The sequence below is a fragment of the Podarcis liolepis genome, assembly GCF_965112155.1.
Source record: "Podarcis liolepis genome assembly, chromosome: 7".
Classification (NCBI taxonomy): Eukaryota; Metazoa; Chordata; class Lepidosauria; order Squamata; family Lacertidae; genus Podarcis; species Podarcis liolepis.
In genome coordinates, this window is record NC_139561.1 from 76,774,000 (window position 1) to 76,793,032 (window position 19,033).

Genomic DNA, 19,033 nt, shown 5'->3' on the forward strand with positions numbered 1-19,033 from the left:
AGCTACTTGAGAGCCAGTGTGGTGTATTGGTTAAGAGCGGTAGTCTCGTAATCTGGAGAACCGGGTTCGCGTCTCCGCTCCTCCACATGCAGCTGCTGGGTGACCTTGGGCTAGTCACACTTCTCTGAAGTCTCTCAGCCTCACTCACCTCACAGAGTGTTTGTTGTGGGGGAGGAAGGGAAAGGAGAATGTTAGCCGCTTTGAGACTCCTTAAAGGGAGTGAAAGGCGGGATATCAAATCCAAACTCTTCTTCTTCTTCTTCTACTTTAACCCGAGGTATGACTGTATGTGTCTTGTGTGCATTATGTTTTTAGGTATTATCTATACCCCTCCACCCCAAACAATCCAATTAAGTGTATTCTCCTCTCCCTTTCTATGCCTGCAGTCCTCCAGTTATGAATTGAATCAGTTCTGCATTCCAGTTCTGCATCATGGCTTTATTTTTCCAGTTCCTCAATATCAATCTCTTGGCCACCATTAGGGCACGGAAACTCCATTTCCATTGTCCCGTTGATAATTTCCACACTGCAGGAATATTGTTCAATAAAATTTTCTCCGCTGAAAGATTTAACTTTTTCCTGTACAGTCATAGTTGCACAGTCCATCCAGCACTTTCTCCCAGAACTTAAGTACAGAACATTGTACAAACATACGGTAGATTCTGGTGTATAAGACGATTTTTTTAACCCTGGAAAAGAGGTTAAAATGTCGGGGGTCATCTTATACGCCGGGTATGGGCAGCGCGGAGCGGAGCCCGCCCGCTGTTGCTACTGCAGCAGCTCCAAAGCAGCAATAGCAGGCGGCAGGCTCCGCTCTGTGCCGGGCGGCTTTCTCCTGGCACGGAGCTGTCCAGCGTATTAGGCGACTGGGCTTATAAGACGAACCCCCAAACTGAAGCTGCCAATTTGGGGGGTCGTCTAATACGCCCAGTCGCCTAATACACCGGAATCTACGGTATGTTTCAAAGAGGCATTGTCCATGCCACATCTCCAATGATGAGCTATCTTAGCTAACCCATTGTTATACAACCATAAAGAAGTCCAATAAACTACATATTATTTTCTATGGTATTAGTCTTAATTTTAAATCTAATGACACCTCCTGGTTATTGAAGCTGAAACATTTCCCCACTGTCAGTATAGCTCTCCTGCATGTAAATTTGCTCCATGATAACAGTACCACTTTCTCACCCTTCTCCCTTCCGGTAAACCACAGAAATTCCAATGCTAGAAGTCAGGTAAGCACTGCCACCCCACCAACGACTGTTGGGAGGGTCTCAATCTTTATCCCTTTTTTAAAAAATATATTAACAATTTCAACATAACAAATTATCAAAACAAATCATCTTCATTATTTTCCCCCTCCCTCCCCCCTAAGACTTCCCTCAGCACCACTCTCTGATTTCTCAACCCATGTTAACTTCTGCATAATGTAAAATTGTATACATCCTTATATTATCTGTCTACTATTTTAACCCTCAATAAATTTGTGTATGTTTATTCAAAACCTGCCAAGGAGTCCAGTTTATTTTGTTGTCTTTTAAAATAATTTGTAAAAGGCTCCCATTCTTCTTTAAAATCACAGTTGTCCTTGTCTTGGAAATGTAAAGAAAAGGAAGGGACCTTTCACCATATGTGGTGGGAATGCAGAGAAATTTTAAAAAATTGGGAAATGATATATAATGAGTTGAAAAAAATGTTTAAAATGACATTTATATAAAAAGAAAAACCAGAAGCATTTTTGTTAGGGATTGTAGGAGAAGACCTGGCAAGAAAAAGAAAGAACTTATTTATGTATGCTACAACAGCGGCAAGAGTCTTGATAGCACAAGGATGGAAGAATGAGGAAACCCCAACGAAAGAACAGTGGCAAGAGAAATTGATGAACTATGCAGCACTTGAGAAATTGACATGCAAACTGCAAGTCAATCTTTATCCCTTTTAACAAATGCATGGTAGAGAGAAATTCAGTTCACGAACCTTGCACAGTTACTATATTTCCATGGTGGTGGCCTTGCATTTTCTCCCTCTATTTTGACAATCGTTGCTGCCCCTAGCCTAGTGGCAGCACTTAATAATATATCCTTTATATCCTGCAAGCTCCAGCTTTATTCTGCTTTGGTCAGACCACACCTAGAGTCCTGTGTCAAGTTGTGAGTGCCACAATTTAAGAAGGATATTGACAAGTTGGAATGTGTGCAGAGGAGGGCAACCAAGATAGTCAAAGGGTCTGGAAACCAAACCTTATGAAGAACGGTTGAAGGAGCTGGATGTGTTTGGCCTGAAAAGGAGAAGATATGATAGCCATTTTCAAATATCTAATGGGCTGACACAAGGAGGATGGAGCAAGCTTATTTTTTCCCCTGCTCCTGAAGGTAGGCCACAAACCATTCGCTTCAAGTTACAAGAAAGGCAATTGTGACTAAACATCAGGAAGAACTGTCTGACAGCAAGAGCTTTTCGAGAGTGGAGCAGACTCCCTCAAGAGGTTGTGGACTCTCCTTCCTTGGAGGTTTTTAAGTAGAGGTTGGATGGTCATCTGTCATGGATGCTCTAGCTAAGATTCCTGCATTGCAGGGGGCTGGACTAGATGACCCTCAGGTCCCTTCCAACTCTACAACTCTATGATTCTATGATTCTATTTATATCCTGCCTTTTTCCAAGATTGGGACTCAAGGTGGCTTACACAGATTAAAAGGACGCTGATAAAGAAAACATAGAAAAGAGCAATAGTTTAAAAGTGATTAAATTATGATAGAATTTAAACAATACAAAAACATATTAATTAAAACACAGACTGAGCTTTTTAGCAGGACTGTGCTTTTCAACTTTCCCTACTCACCTTTAAATAAAGAAACAGGACTTACAGAACTTAGACTGAGAGCCATTTTAAGTAGTATGGAAAAATACCTCTGTATTTATGTGGAGTGGCATTCCCTCCTGACAGTAAAACTGAAAAACTGCTGTGCCCTGCCTCTCTACCCATTTAAGAAGCCAGGTGCAGGTTTCCTCTGAGACACCCTCTGCTGGTAAACAATCCATTCTTGGTTTCCTCTCCCTTCAGTCCTTTGGTTCCAGCAGCCAAAAATGGATTTTGCTTTTGCTTTTGCTTTACGTCTACAGTGGAAGGTACTCTACCCTCTGTCAGCTCCATCATATAATCTAAACTGTGCGTCGTTGGGGGGATGCAAACATGAAATCATATACAGCATGTCATGCTTGATTCATCTTATATGACCCTCACTTGTATTGAATGGAAAATATCAACATGCACTGTAAAAACTGAAGTCATTTCACTGGTACGTTGGTTACTCGCCGACGGAACACTGGAAGAAGGAGAATAATGAGAATTAGAACCATTCTAAATGCTCAGGCCCAATCTTAGTCTCAGCTCCTTTATTCTTTTTTTGTCTCCTGTTCTATTTTAGGAGCTATGGGGCACCAGGAGCAGTTTAAAAGAGACCCTGTGTTTTTAGTTACAGATAGGTAGCCGTGTTGGTCTGCCATAGTCAAAATAAAAAAATTCCTTCCAGTAGCACCTTAAAGACCAACTAAGTTAGTTCTAGGTATGAGCTTTCGTGTGCATGCACACTTCTTCAGATACACTGAAACAGAAGTTGCCAGATCCTTCTATATAGTGAGAAGGTGGGGAGGGGTCTTTAGTTATTGCGCGCCTCTTAAGAGTCATGTATCTATGTGTCTCAATTGAGTTATTCTTGTTTTTATTGTGTATTTTGTGCTTTTATATTGTGCTTTTATAATCTGAACCACACTGAGACCTGTGGTATAAAAGTTGTTGTTGTTGTTGTTGTTACACTGGCTACCACTTAGTTTCCATGCTCACAGTGCTGGTTTTGACCTATAAAGCCTTACGTAGCTCAGGTCTGCAATATTTTTATTTATTTGGACTACTGCTTGGACTACTGCAATGAGCTCTACGTGCGGCTACCTTTGAAGGTGACCACTACGACTAATCCAGAATGCGGCAGCTAGACTGGTGACTGGGAGCGGCCGCCAAGACCATATAACACCAGTCCTGAAAGACCTACATTGGCTCCCAGTACATTTCCGAACACAATTCAAAGTGTTGGTGCTGACCTTTAAAGCCCTAAACAGCTTCGGCCCAGTATACCTGAAGGAGCGTATCCACCCCCATCTTTCAGCCCAGACCCTGAGGTCCAGCTCCGAGGGCCTTCTGGAGGGTCCCTCATTGCAAGAAGCGAAGTTACAGGGAACCAGGCAGAGGGCCTTCTTGGTGGTGGCGCCCGCCTGTGGAATGGCCTCCCATCAGATGTCAAAGAAATAGACAACTACCTGACTTTTAGAAAACATCTGAAGGCAGCCCTGTTTAGGGAAGTTTTTAATGTTTGATATTTTATTGTGTTTCTAATATATTCTGTTGGGAGCCACCCAGAGTGGCTGGAGAAACCCAGGCAGATGAGCAAGGTATAAAAAATAAAAATAAAAAATTATTTATTATTACATTTATGTCAGGGAACTGCCATCAGAGGCACGGGAGAAGGAGAGGGTCTCTGATTCTGCAGGGGAAGGTCCCAGAGCTAGAGGGAGACTCAGCTGGGAAGAAAGGGAAGAGAATGAGTGTAACACCAGGGATCCAGGAGAGCAACGGGACAGGGAGGTGCAGGGGCTCCAGGACTCTTCGTTGGAAGTTAGTGAGGAGAGCCCAAGCACCCCGCTGCCCACACCCACCCTGCGCAGGAGACTCCCGCGCAGTGAGAGGCGGAGACGATTGGGCGTCAAACAACTCTTATGTTGGCAACGCTTTAAGAAACGCCCACAGACAGATTCTACGAGTGACTAAGGGGAGCCACGCTGAGATGGGCTGTGCAGTCCGGAGGGTTTAACCAGGCAATCTAATGCTCAAACGGAGCAGGATTACGCACGAGTAACTCCCAGCCATTTTAATTTATATACCACCTTTATCTTCCAATAATCTCAAGGTGGTGTACATGGTTTTCCTCCTCACCCCCACCCCCATTTCATCTCCACAAAAATCCAGCGAGGTCGGTTTGGCTAAGAGATGGTGCCTGGTCTGAGGTCACTCAGCTTCATGGCTGAGTGGGAATTCTAACCCTGCCCTCCCAGGTAGTAATCCAACACTCTAACCATTACCTCCCCATATGGGGAGACCTTACTGGTTTCATCCATCTTCCTTACCCAAGAAGCTGCCTTTTTCAGTGGTGCCCCTCTGTCACCTGTGGAATGCTCTCCCCAGAGAAACATGCTTGGCACCACCACCATCCATGTTAAGGTTCCACGCTAATACAGTGGTACCTCGGGTTACAGACACTTCAGGTTACAGATGCTTCAGGTTACAGACTCCGCTAACCCAGAAATCGTACCTCGGGTTAAGACCTTTGCTTCAGGATGAGAACAGAATTGCGCAGCAGCAGTGGGAGGCCCCATTAGCTAAAGTAGTGTCTCAGGTTAAGAACAGTTTCAGGTTAAGAACGGACCTCCAGAACGAATTAAGTTCTTAACCCGAGGTACCACTGTACCTTTTTTATTCAGTTTGGGAGTTACAGTGAACTGTGTGTTTATTAGCAATGACAATAACTATAATAGATTTAAACTACATGCACCCTTCACCATAAGCTCCCAGGCAGGGGCGGAGGAAGGGGGGTGCAGTGGGGGTGGTCCTCCCCATGTGTCACCACTGGGGGGGGTGACAAAATGCCAGGCGGCACTCCCCACAAGCCTGCAGCACGCCTGAGCTATGCGTCTCTCCTGGGAGTGACGCAGTGGCTTGGGTGCCGCAGGCTCCATACTGCCCCAAACGGTCCACCCGCTGCCTCCCCCAGCTGTAGGGCGGCTGAGTGGGAGGAGGCAGGCAGACTCCTTGGAGGCCCGACGGAGCATCCTGCCTCAACTCGGGGCAGGGCACACCGCCCCAGGTGCTCTATCAGCTTGCTCCGCCGCTGCTCCCAGGGTGGGCCACAACAATGTTAGAAACAAAAACAATCGCAGCTAGAGTCAGTCATGTGGTGGAGCTAATCTTTTAGTGGGGTAGGTAGAACTTGTGCATCTTATTACCTTACTGGAGAAGCATTTTAGGTGTTTTCTATGGCACACTGTTTTCAGTTTTCTGGTTTGTAATTGTCGTTTTTGCTGTTTACATTTCATCTTGATCGCTTTTGAGTATAGACTATCAAATGTTATCAGTGATGATGATGATATAGTAATGGTTAAAAACCACCTCTATCTGATCTCTGGGGAAAGAACACAACCCCAGAATCTCTGGTTCCAGAATATATTACTCACCTAAGAAGGAGTAAAGGATGCCCCCTGAAATGGCAAGTGCAGCAATGACCCCGAAAACGATCCCAGAAATCATCCCACTGCTCAGCTTCGTCTTCTCATTCTGTGGTGATTTGGTCACTGCACCTTGGATAATGATGGCGACATTTTATCACATTTCTATATCAGACACCTGGCCGAGTTTTCTGGGCAGTTGGCGTAAACAAGGAATTGCAAAATAACACCCACATGAAAACCAGAATAAAATCCCTTGAAAATAAAAGAAAAAGGCCAGGCAAAAATAAAGAAACTCAGACCCCAGCTAAAATCAGCATCAAACACAAGAACAAAAAGCAACTCAAACAGGAGTGGGGAACCTTAGGCCCAGAGCTTCTCTTTCTAGCCTTTTGGATGCTCATCAGATCACAACTCTCACCAGGCCTTGCTCTGCTTTTGCCTGGCTGAACTGTCATAATATGGCCCTGGAGAGTGGTGTGTGTGTGTGGGTGGGTGTGGGTGTGGGTGGGTGGGTGTGTGTACAAAGAAAATTATAGTGATTGCCTCAGCCACTTTTGCCTGTGACTATGCGCATCATTGGCATAGGGAACTTAGTACAGAACCTGAAGCACCCAATGTGATCTCATCGATTCCTCTGTCAACCTGAAACTTTGCAACCAGCTTCAGCACTGCCTGTCTCATCCAGCACTTCTTTTTCTATTGAAAGGCAGCTTTTAAGGAAATCGGCACATCTCAGCAAGCAACTTCACTCATGTAAAGAGTGCCAGAGGGAGTGTGTCAGTCCACAATGATTGCGTGGTTGATTAACTGAAGGCATCGTTATGTCAAGGTGATCACTGGAAGCAAAAGGGAAATTGTAGCCCTGACTCCTTGTTTACTTTGGCCCCACCACCCAATTTCCCTTTTTGGCTTTCCCCACTTTTAGCAAGTGCCTTCAGAAGGTCTGCTATAAGGCGATATCAGGATTGTGAAGAGGGCGGCATCCTTTAAGAGTGACTTATTTATTTTTTGTATAAAGTGTCTCTTGCGTGGGCTGAATAGTCTAGATGCATGCCTGGGGGGAGAGAGGGGCAGATTTAGACTCCCTCAGAGCCAACTCCATAGATTTTCCTTGCCCATGACCAACGGTCTTCTGGAAAGGTTCCCAGGAGAAAGGGGCAGGCAAGAGACCATCTCAATACCTGCTGCTGCTGGACACTTCCTCCCAAACAGAGCCACCCACCATCAACTGCCCTGTGGGAAGGATCCCAGGAGAAAGGTGAAGATAGCTCAGTTGCTTAGAGCATGGTGCTGACCACGCCAAGGTTGCAGGTTCAATCCCCATAAGGGACAGCTCCATATTCCTGCATTGCAGGGGGTTGGACTAGATGATCCTCAGGGTCCCTTCCAACTCTATGGAATAAATGTGGGTCCTGCTCCAGCTGCTCTTTCCCTTCCCCTCCACAGGATCCTGTCAGAAGAATCCCAGGAGAGGATGGGTGTGACGTTAACATATGAGAGTGCTGGAGGTGAAATAGTTAAACAGGTTACCCAATCAGGACCGGGGGGGTGGAGTCAGAGGGACTATAAAACCAGCTCTTGGAGGGGCAAAGGGAGGAGTCTGTTGGGAGTTGGGTGGTTGGTTGGAGTGGGAGTGAATTGGGATAGAGTTGTTGAGTAGGTTGATTTAGTGTAGCGAAATAGGCTGAGTCAGGAATAGTTAGGGGCTAGGAAGACAAGTAAATATCTGAGAGGTGGTTTAGTGAGTGAGAGCAGGTAGCGGAAGTTATAGGTCTGGATAGGCACCCCATGAATGTAATTGACCGATACTGTTTATGAAACCACATGCAATAAATAAACAAAAGTTTATGTTCCAATTTGTACCAGGTAGGGCCTGGGTGGAGGCAGCGAGAAATAAAGTGGTGGCACAGGGATCAATAAAAGGTGAAATGTCCAGGGACCCTGTGTGATCGCCACAGTGGGACATAAGCAAAGACCATCTCAGAGCTTGCTCCAGCAGGACCATCCCCTCTTCACACACAACTTTTGTGCCATCAACTGCCCTGCCTCAGAGATCTCAAAAACTTTTAAAATATATTGATATTGTTTCCTTTTGTGGGTGGGGTTAACTTTGGAAGCATTTGTATCCTGAAAGCTGGCATATAAAAATTTGCGTTCAGTTAAACACAATTAAAAATGATATGCAATCCTTGGGCTTTCTCCTGGAGATGTGTAAATGTTAGCAGACCATGCATGAGACTTAAAGATGAAGTGGGAAGGCATGCTTACCGGTACTTGTCACGTTGAGCTCAGAGGGGACGTTGATTGTGACCTCCCCATATTTATTTGCTCCGGTGCAGGTGATTAAAGACTTTTTCTGGCCATCTAAGTCTCCTGGCCAGCTCAGGGTGCTGGTAACCGTGTTGCCCTCAACCCAGGAGAAGAGTTTCATGGCCCCTGATCTCATAGTCTCATTTACAAGCTTCCCATCCACATGCCATTCAATCTTGGATGGAGGCCAGGAGTGGATAGAACAGAAGCATAAGTATTCTTTCTTCTCGTACTGGCACGTCGTGCTCCCCATGGTGGTGGTGGCCTCAGGGGGATCTGGGAAAAGATTTTGGATAGCCAGGGTGAATTAATCCAATCCTGGGCAATTAACCTACCTGGCGTAGCTACGACAGAGCATGGGATGCAGAAGGCGAGCCGCAGCAGTAAACTCTGTCTTATGCAGAGGTCACACCTGGAATGGGGTAGCTGCATCCCAAAATGACCTGGCCAAGCATTAGGAGAAATGGGAGCTGTAGTCCATATCTTCAGGCATGGGGTGTAGGCTCTTGCCACTGGCTTGGAGTAAAGATTGATGGGGCTTCTAGTTCAGACAGCTCTGTTCACAGATGTAGAGCCAGAACAAAGGCCAGTTGGGTGGTGGAGGGCAAGTGTGGTGCCAGCATATAAAAGGAACGTAGAGGGTACCTTTTATCATATGCAGTGGTTATGTAAGATAACAAATCATTTTGGGAAATGATATATAATGAATTGAAAAAAATGTTTAAAATAACTTTTGTCAAAACAAAAAAACCTGTAGCCTTTGTTTTTAGGAATTATAGGTACTGAGATTCCAAAAGATCAGAAAAGACTTTTTATGTACACGACAACAGCTGCACGAATGTTATTAACTCAAAGATGGAAAGAAGCAACAATCTCGACTAAGGAAGAATGGCAAGCCAAACTGCTGGACTTTGCCGAAATGACAAAACTGACTGGGAGACTGAGGAATCAAGAAGATAAGGACTTTAAAAAAGAGTGGGGAAATTTTATAATTTACCTAAGAGACCATTGTAAGCAAATCCAGACATTAGCTGGACTTCAAGAATCACTTGTAAAGCAATGAGGTTTATGTATAATTTAGAGAAATGAAAATCATGGAGAATATAATATGTAGATGGTTGTTTTTTTTAATAAAAAAACTGTTATTTGGACCCATGAAAGGGATGGGGAAGGGGGAGCCACAAGATTCAGAGAAATGACTATACAAAGAATTTTGCTATTAAAAAAAAATTTCAATAAATAAATAAATAAATGGAATGTAGAAATGATCTTGCCATGTACAGGCCAGTAAGTCTTCAAAACATAATACCGTTGTTGTTTTTTCATGTATAACACGTCCCTGTGTATAAGATGCCCCCTATTTTGGGGGATGCAAAATTGAGAAAATGGGGGGGAAATTTGTTAGGATATTTCCGTTCCACCTTAAAAGGGAGCAGGATGTTTGTGTCACAGCCTGCGTATTTCCTGTTTCACAGGATGTTTCTGTTGTGTCTTTGCTTTCGTTTTTCACTCTGTGCCTGAAGATTGATGCAGACAGTCATGTCTTTCTTTGTTCTGATCATCGCTGAATAAAGTCTGTAAATATACTCTCCTGCTATGCAACTTCTGCTGTGTGAATTCTGCTGATAGAGCGTGCATGAGCTCTAGAAGAAACTCATGTCGCTATTGCTGATACTGCATGACTACAGAGGTCGATGGATCGTCCGGCAGCCGGCTTGGGGCCATGGTGGACTTTATCTCCCTGGCAGTATCCCAACAAAATTGCCCTGAGTTGTTGAGCTTTCTTGGGTGGGGGGGTGACCCAGGGTTATTGAGCTTTGGGGGCTGTTGGGAGTTGGAGTCCAACAACCTCTGTAGGGCACCAGATTGAGGGAAGGTAAACTTGTCCTCTTAGGGGATGAGGTGCCCGGCAACATTGTGACACAGACCCCGCTTGTCAGAAAGTGGGGGCACCAAAAAGGGAACTGGGGAACCCAAGGGCAAAACAGGTTGTGGGGATCTGATCTTTGGGGAGATGCTGAGGGTTTGTGGATTTGAATGCAGTTGAAAGAAAAGAGAGAGCTACTCACAGCCAAAGGCAACGCGGGTGGATTGATAGAGTGTTTTCTTCAAGTTACGGTATCTGACGCTGCAGGTGAGGACTTTGCCCTCATCATCTAAGGAGGGCGTAAAGGTGATGTCAGCTCCGTATGACTTACTCCAGTCGCCCATTGGCGCATGCCAGAAATGTTTGACGTGATTCTTTATATTGGCATTCCAGTTGACTTCAGGTATACTCCCTGGGCACATTCCTGGCACGATACATCTGAAAGTGGCTGGTTTACGCCAGACTGCCTCTGATGGCTTCACAATCTTTGGCTTCGTCAGATCTAAAGAAGTGAGATTCACCGGGGAGGAGAGAGAAGAAAATTCACAGGGCATTGAGTAGGATGCACGAGCCCTGGATTAAGGGTGGGATTTCTCAGTCACAGACATTTTGCCACTCTTAACTCCCACCAAGGTTGTCATCCTTTCATTCTCATGGGCCTCTTCCCCTACACACACACACACACAGAGAGAGAGAGAGAGTTTAGAACTGCATGATATCCTGAAAACTAACAGTGCACAGGTCCTAATTCAGTGTCGGCACAATTTTGAAACATTCAAATCACCCTGAAGTGCTTCAGAGTCTCTTGCTTCTAAATCCTATGTTTAATGCTCCTAGGAGAGCCACCTACCTGTCAAGAAAATCTGAGGTTGAGTATGAATTCGTTTATGGAAAGAAAGAAAGCTGAATCCTTCTCCTTTCTCAATTCGCAAGTAGTACCAGCCCACATCTTCTGGCCCCATATTCTTGATGCTGAAGGAGCAGTCACCAGTCTTAGGATCTCCTGTTAGCTTGAAATGGGTCGTGGTAAGATTTTGATTTTCGTTATTGGTGCAGACAATTTTACCGGGGATCCAATATCCGGGCCAGATCCAGCTGTGGGATTTATCTGCATCCTTAAGCCAAAAGACATATAATGGCCCAGACTTTTCCATGAACCATCTAGGTGTAGTAAACCTGCAGCTAACATAGGCACAGAAACCTTTCTGTACAGTGATAGTTTCGGCCACTCTGATGGTAAAGTCGAAGTGCTGGGCCAGCACGCCTGCCAGAGAGGGAATAAAAAAGATTTAAGTGTTATCTAGAAATGTTCAGTTAAAACAAGCTCAGTGTTCTCCTCCTCTAGGGTAGCCACCTGAGCATTGCCTCCCCAAAAGAGCCAATGTTTTGCCTGCCCCTGAGAAAGGGCAAAGAAAGACACTTGCATAAAACTTGAATAAAATCTGCAAAAATAATCCTCAGAGTACTATACTGGCTATCCCTGATTATTAATCACTGTCCTTGGAACTGTCCAGGATGCTGAACGACTTCTCTTAGCACGCTTGATTTCTGCTTCTGGCCATTTAAGAGGCTTTAAGAGGATCAGAAAGTCGGCAGTTCGAATCCCCGCGATGGGTTGAGCTGCTGTTGCTCAGTCCCTGCTCCTGCCAACCTAGCAGTTCGAAAGCACGTCAAAGTGCAAGTAGATAAGTAGGTACCGCTTTGGTGGGAAGGTAAACAGTGTTTCCATGTGCTGCTCTGGCTCACCAGAAGTGGCTTAGTCATGCTGGCCACATGACCCGGAAGCTGTACGCCGGCTCCCTTGGCCAATAAAGCGAGATGAGCTCCGCAACCCCAGAGTTGGTCATGACTGGACCTAATGGTCAGGGGTCCTTTTACCTTTACCTTTACACTCCCTGCCTCTGAATCCCTTGCCCCAGCTATCTGCTCCAAACCACTGCACAACCCCACCATCCTCAGTCTGACTTCATTGAGCCCCTACTTGCCTACCTTCTTCCCCAGAACCTCCTCCTCCATCTCTGTGGAGCCACTTGTAGGCTTCAGCAAGGATGGAGACAAATCTAGAATCAGTTGACTCTGCCAGTCATTGGCTCTGGCTGTGTTTGCTGTTGACTCTCTTGTCTTCATCCTTACCAGTCTAAGTGGACACCAGCGATCCAGTGGACAGGAACATTGGTTAAAAAAAATATATCAAAGCATTTCCTCACCTTGTCAATTTCACGTCAGAAGGGACAGGGGAGAGGTGGTAATGGCAACAATAGCGGACAGGAAATAAGATAATGATGGGTGACTGGGGGGCATAAGGACTTGGGCAAATCATAAAAAGACAAAGGAATTAGTGATTTTCTTCCTCTTCATTTCTGCACATGGCTCTTACCTTTGCAAAGTAAGGCAAGGACTAGGGTTGCCACTGTTGCTAGAGAGGACGCCAAACCTTTTGTCTTTGAGGAAGGATTGGCAACCTGCCAGTTATTCTTTGCCTCCATCATCTTCTGGCTACAAAGGAGATCTGTCAGAGGGAAAGAGGGAAGGGTTTGACAAGAAGGAGAATTGTGACTACAGGCCACTGAAAGATTTCTGGTTGTGCTTGGGGAGGTCTCATCAGCGATCCTTGCAGCCCAATCCCAGGCATGTTTACTCAGATGTAAGTCCCATTGAATTCAGTGGGGCTTACGCTCAAGGAGCTGTGCGTAGGCTTGCGATCTTAGATAAAAATCATGCCAGTGGTAGGAGGACTATTTTAATTTATTTGATTTAACTGGCAGGTAAATCTGTCAAAATTTGCTCCTCCATTTCTCACTTTCCCAATCTTAAGACCTTAATGATTCCACATCCGTTTATGAGGGGGTTTTTATTTGTTATTTTTTTACTAAACTATGCATTATAATACACAATTTACCTCCTTACGTGCATTTTTGTAGATGGTACTTGACTGGAGCTGTACATCAAAATTCAGGGAAGTGTGTGAATGGCTGTGTTTTGTTTCGCATATTGTTGCAGAAAATGTGAATGGAGAAGACTCATCTTTAAGAGAGCCAGTGTGGTGTAGTGGTTAGGAGCGGTAGACTCGTAATCTGGGGAACCGGGTTCGCATCTCTGCTCCTCCACATGCAGCTGCTGGGTGACCTTGGGCCAGTCACACTTCTTTGAAGTCTCTCAGCCCCACTCACCTCCCAGGGTGTTTGTTGTGGGGGAGGAAGGGAAAGGAGAATGGTAGCCGCTTTGAGAGTCCTTTGGGTAGTGATAAAGCAGGATATCAAATCCAAACTCTTCTTCTTCTTCTTTAAATGAGAACCAAATTTCCAAATGCTCCATCCCTACCCAGATGTAACCTGAAATTGCTTGAAATGTGATTCACTCTCACCTCAAAATAGCAACAGTTTGGAAGCCTCGCAATCAGCTGGAAGGGGGGAAGAGAAGAGGGCACTGATGGAGTTTAAAATACCGTATTTTTTGCTCTATAACACGCACCCGACCATAACACGCACGTAGTTTTTAGAGGAGGAAAACAAGAAAAAATATTCTAAATGAAACAGTGGATGTATGATTTTTGTGGTTCATGCTGTGGCCACAGACATGTGATCTGACAGTGAGTTTGGAGTAGCCCAATGCAAAAATCCTGAGGATCCATGTGGATCCATGCTTTGTAACCACGTTTTTGCACCACTGCAACCCCAGGCAACAGGGGGTGCGTGATTTTTTTGGTGCAAGATGTAGGCATGGACATGCTATGTGATCTGATGGTGAATTTGGGGTGACCCAGTGCAAAAATCCTGAGGATCCATGTGGATCCGTGCTTTGTAACCACATTTTAAGTGGGGAGGGAAGGAAAAGTGCTCAAGGGACAAGGAGCACGCATGGGGTGTGTGGAGAAGGATGCTGCTAATAATGCTATTTAGCGAGCTGAGTGGGGAGGAGAGAGGGACAGAGAGCCTGCTTGCTTTAAAGGAGCCAACCGGACAGGAGCCGCTTACAATCATGTAAGCGGCTCCTCTCCTCTCCCGCTTTGCTCCTTTAAAGCAAGCAGGCTCTCTGTCCCTCTCTCCTCCCCATTCAGCGGCTCTTCTCCCGCTTTGCTGTTTCAAAGCGAGCCACGGAGGAGGGAAGGAAGGGGAACCATGGATCCTCTGCTCACGACTGCAGCAGATCCCCCCGCCACCCGCAGGCATTCGCTCCATAACACGCACAGACATTTCCCCTTACTTTCTAGGAGGAAAAAAGTGAGTGTTATGGTGCAAAAAATATGGTACTTAATGTACCTTGACTCATTTTTATAAAAATCTAAAAACAATGGGAAAGTCTAATTTTCCACTTCTCTCTCCTACCTCACTGCCTCTTATTCATTCTAAGCAGATTCCAACTGCCTTGGAATATTACATCACAAAGGATGCCCATATTTTCAAAAGGCAAGGACATTCCACAGATTTGGATGAATCTATTCATTTCATACAAACATTTTATTTTGTTTTTTTAGAATTGGAAGGGACCCCAAGAGTCGTCTAGTCCAATCACCTGCAATATAGGAATCTCAGGTTTCTTTTTCTCAGTTTTCAAATATACCGCATATACTCGAGTATAAGCCGACCCGAATATAAGCCAAGGTACCTAATTGTAGGACAAAAAGCCAGGAAAACTTATTGACTCGAGTTTAAGCTGGTTCACCACACCACAAACCTGGTGGTGGCGGCAGCGGATGAGGAAGAACAAGAAGCCCGAAAGGGCTGCTTTTGGGCTGCTCGCTCCTCCCCCACCGCCGACAGCGGCAGAGGTGGAGGAGGAAGGAGCAGCCGCTCATCCCTCTGCCACTTGCAAGAGCAGGCATAGGAGCCCGGTTGGGAGAGGCACAGCACAGCGCCTCTCCCAGCCGCGGCTTCTGTGCCTGCCCTTTCGAGAGGCGGGCAGTGGCGGAGGGACGAGCAGCAAGAAAGGGCTCCTCTCTTGCTGCTCATCCCTCCGCAGCTGCCTGCCTCACTCGAGTATAAGCCAAGGCAGGCTCTTTCAGCATAAAAAATATGCTGAAAAAGTCAGCTTATATTAGAGTATATACTGTAAGTGCTCTGCGTTCCCCCATTGTCATGAACTGGTTGGATGCAAAAGAATGGCGGGAGGAACAGGCTAGGAAACAGCAAGAAGGCTCAGAGCCCCGGGAGTGGAGGTGGGACAATGATGAGTGGTCAGAGGGAGAAGAGGAGGTGTCGGAAGCTGAGGAAGTAACAGGGTTTAGTGAGCTGGGAGACTCTGTGGCAGAAAGAAGTCCAGAATCAGAGGTGGAAGCTGAAGCAGGAGGGTGGGAGGAGAGAGGTCAAGAGGCAGAGAAGATTCAGGCTGGTGACGAGCCATGGGTGTCTTGCCTTCCTGCTGTGACAAGCTCCCCCCTCCCCTCCCCATTGTCTTCCAGAACCAGAAGAGTCATGAAAAGGGCAATTAAAAGATTAGTAGCACACAGATGCAGCCTCCAATTGCTTGTGGGGAGAAACCCTGGAGAGGAGGGGAGTAGTGGTCCCTACCTTCCCACCACTTAGGCAGTGGTGGGAAGGCAGGGACCTTCAATCTCAGCAACTGTTTCATGTGGGGGCAAGACCTACTAGGGATGGGTTGCTGTGCTCCTTAGACTTGACACTCTACCAAGCCTGTGCAGTCTGTGGTTTTGCTAGTAAAATGTTAACTCCAACTTGCACTGTGTGATTTACTGCTGGCTGGCTCGTGTCAGACATCAGTTTTTGAATATGTGCAATGTTTGGCATGTGGGTACCTCTGGCTTTTTCGGTGCTCTCCTGTTGCGACCTTTCCCCCTGGTATCGTATTCATTTAATTGATGCTGCAACATTTCACACTTTTGTGAGTCACTTGGGGAAATTTGCATGCCCAAAGGCCAGTATGCAAGATCTTGGGAACAAATGGTGCCCTGCCCTTTTTAGAATGGGAGTATTCCTTCTGATGCTCAAGAATTTTCCAAGGCAGTTAGACCCAGCTAAGGAGCAATAAGAGGCAGTGAGGTGAGTCAGGGGGGAGATGTAGATTTAATACAGTGGTACCTCGGGATATAAACGGGATCTGTTCCGGAGCGCCATTTGCATCCTGAAGTAAACATAACACCGCTTCTGTGCATGTGCATGACATCATTTTGAACGTCTGTGCATGCATGAGCGGCGAAACCCAGAAGTAATGCACTCCATTACTTCCGGGTCGCCACGGAGCGCAACCCAAAAATACTTAACTTGAAGCTACTTGAGAGCCAGTGTGGTGTAGTGGTTAAGAGCGGTAGTCTCGTAATCTGGGGAACTGGGTTCGCGTCTCCGCTCCTCCACATGCAGCTGCTGGGTGACCTTGGGCTAGTCACACTTCTTTGAAGTCTCTCAGCCCCCCTCACCTCACAGAGTGTTTGTTGTGGGGGAGGAAGGGAAAGGAGAATGTTAGCCGCTTTGAGACTCCTTAAAGGGAGGGAAAGGCAGGATATCAAATCCAAACTCTTCTTCTTCTTCTACTACTTTAACCCGAGGTATGACTGTATGTGTCTTGTGTGCATTATGTTTTTAGGTATTATCTATACCCCTCCACCCCAAGCAATCCAATTAAGTGTATTCTCCTCTCCCTTTCCTTGCCTGCAGTCCTCCAGTTATGAATCAAATCAGTTCTGCATTCCACAAAGCACAGTGGAGGCTGTCCCTTGAGGGTTAACTGTGCATTTCCCACCAAACTCAGCCACACCTGAGGGTTTCCTTTCTCATTACATACTACCAGTCCATATAGTGGCCCAAATTGTCAGCTTCCTCTCTGTCCATCTCAGTGTCATCCTTGATGTCAGGGACCGTGCTGAGGACGGCTGCACTGAGGAGGCGTGGTAGGAGCCACCCCCTCCCCCTGATCCTGAATCTTCCCAGGAACAGGAGGACAGCGTAGGTTTGGAACAGTGGTTTGCAGAGGGGCATAGTTCAGAAGGCAGAAGCTGGGAAATACTGGATGGGGAACAGCTAGAACAGGGGTAGGCAACCTAAGGCCCATGGGCCACAAGCGGCCCACAGGGGTCGTTTAACTGGCCCACGAACCGTTCCCAAACGTGTGTGTGTGATCCGGCCCACAGAGGGATCTCTGCTGGAGTGAACCGGCCCAGGCAAGGTAAACCTTGCTGATCTCTGAGCTAGAAGAAGAAACACTGGGGAAGAGATGGTTGACGGCTTCACAGTCATTGGACAGCATTCCCCCACCGCCCTCCCCAAGGCTGAGAAGAGCTCAAAAAGCCTCAGAACAGAAAGCACAGAGGATAGAAGCTCAGATTACAAGACGTAGGAGTGACAAAGATTACCGTACTTTTCCATGTATAACACACACACACACACACACACACACACACACACGTATAAGACGCCACCTATTTTGGGGGACTAAAAATTAAGAAGATGGGGGGGAGATTGCCCAGAGTTGTTGAGCTTTTGGGGGGAGGGTGGCCCAGAGTTGTTGAGCTTTCTGGGAGGGTTGCTGAAAAACACTCACCCGCCTGGCCGACACTAACACTTCCCCGCCCAACTGCCACAGCAGCAACCAATCAACACCATCCCTTGCCACAGATAATAACACGCTGCAGACCACCTCCTTTATTGAATTTTTGTGTCCTGCCCTATCCTATGAGCTCAGGGGCACTAAGAGATGTTTTAATGAGACCCAGGTATTCCGATGAGCTTGCCATTCTATTCCATGCTCAGGTAACCCCGCTTGTACGAAAAGTACCAGGAAAGATGGAGGAATACTATTTAAGTTACCTCTTGTCCGACTGGAATCCCTATGTCACCAGAAATGTAGCTAGAAAGGTACAAACAGGAATTCTCCATTGCAGTGTGCAATTAAACAATTATACTTAATATTCCCTCCAGCCACTTTTGCCTCAGGCATGTTCCCTCCTCTCTCTGGAAGAGACGGAAGCACATGCTGTGATCTCCTTTCATAGCTGCCCTGTCGACCTGAAATTTGCAATCAACCTCAGCACCGCCTGTCTCACCCAGAGCTCATGATAACATGAAAAGGAATACTGAATCTCAGAAAGCCACTTTGCTCATGTAAGAGTGTGGCAGTGTGAACTGCATGCAAATCAAGCTTGATTTTCAATTGATTATGATGGTATTTTAGGGAAGCAGGTTTGTTGTGCTTCTCCAAATCAGCTTTAATTGTGCAACCTGAATTTCCCGCTATGTGACTGAACCCTGCCCCAAAATAACAACAGTCTGGAAGCTTTCACACTCAGTTGGAGGGAGGGAGGTCACAAACAGAATTATTATTATTATTATTATTATTATTATTATTATTATTATTACTATTATTTATACCCCACCCATCTGGCTGGGTTTCCCCAGCCACTCTGAAGCACTTAATGCATGTTGGACCATTTTTATCGATAAACAATAGGAAAGTCTAGGTTCTCCTTCCCACCCCCACCCCCTCACTTACCTATTGGCTCTTACTCACTCTAAAGAGAATCTAACTGCCTAAGAACATTTCATCACAGCCACATTCTCAAAGGGCAAGGACATTCTGTAGGGAGTGACAAATCTTTCCATTTCAGTTCCTTATCTTTCTGATCTTAGTTCT

At 46.0% G+C, this 19,033-nt stretch overlaps 1 protein-coding gene across 2 annotated transcripts; it reads right to left on the reverse strand.

The window, feature by feature from the left end:
- Positions 1-3,223: 3,223 nt before the first annotated feature.
- On the reverse strand, positions 3,224-14,798 carry LOC310712391 (sialic acid-binding Ig-like lectin 14). 2 transcript variants are annotated; one of them, XM_083515399.1, is made up of 8 exons: positions 14,701-14,763; positions 13,818-13,895; positions 12,831-12,962; positions 11,304-11,717; positions 10,656-10,955; positions 8,545-8,862; positions 6,283-6,405; positions 3,224-3,326 (listed from the first exon to the last, which is right to left on the reverse strand). In XM_083515399.1, the coding sequence occupies exons 3-8, from the start codon at positions 12,940-12,942 to the stop codon at positions 3,289-3,291; spliced, it is 1,305 nt and encodes a 434-aa protein (XP_083371525.1). In that variant the 5' UTR covers positions 12,943-12,962; positions 13,818-13,895; positions 14,701-14,763; the 3' UTR covers positions 3,224-3,288. The 2 variants fall into 2 exon arrangements, with proteins under 2 accessions (XP_083371525.1, XP_083371526.1); XM_083515400.1 differs by lacking the exons at positions 13,818-13,895; positions 14,701-14,763 and adding an exon at positions 14,779-14,798.
- Between the last annotated feature and the right edge of the window lie 4,235 nt (positions 14,799-19,033).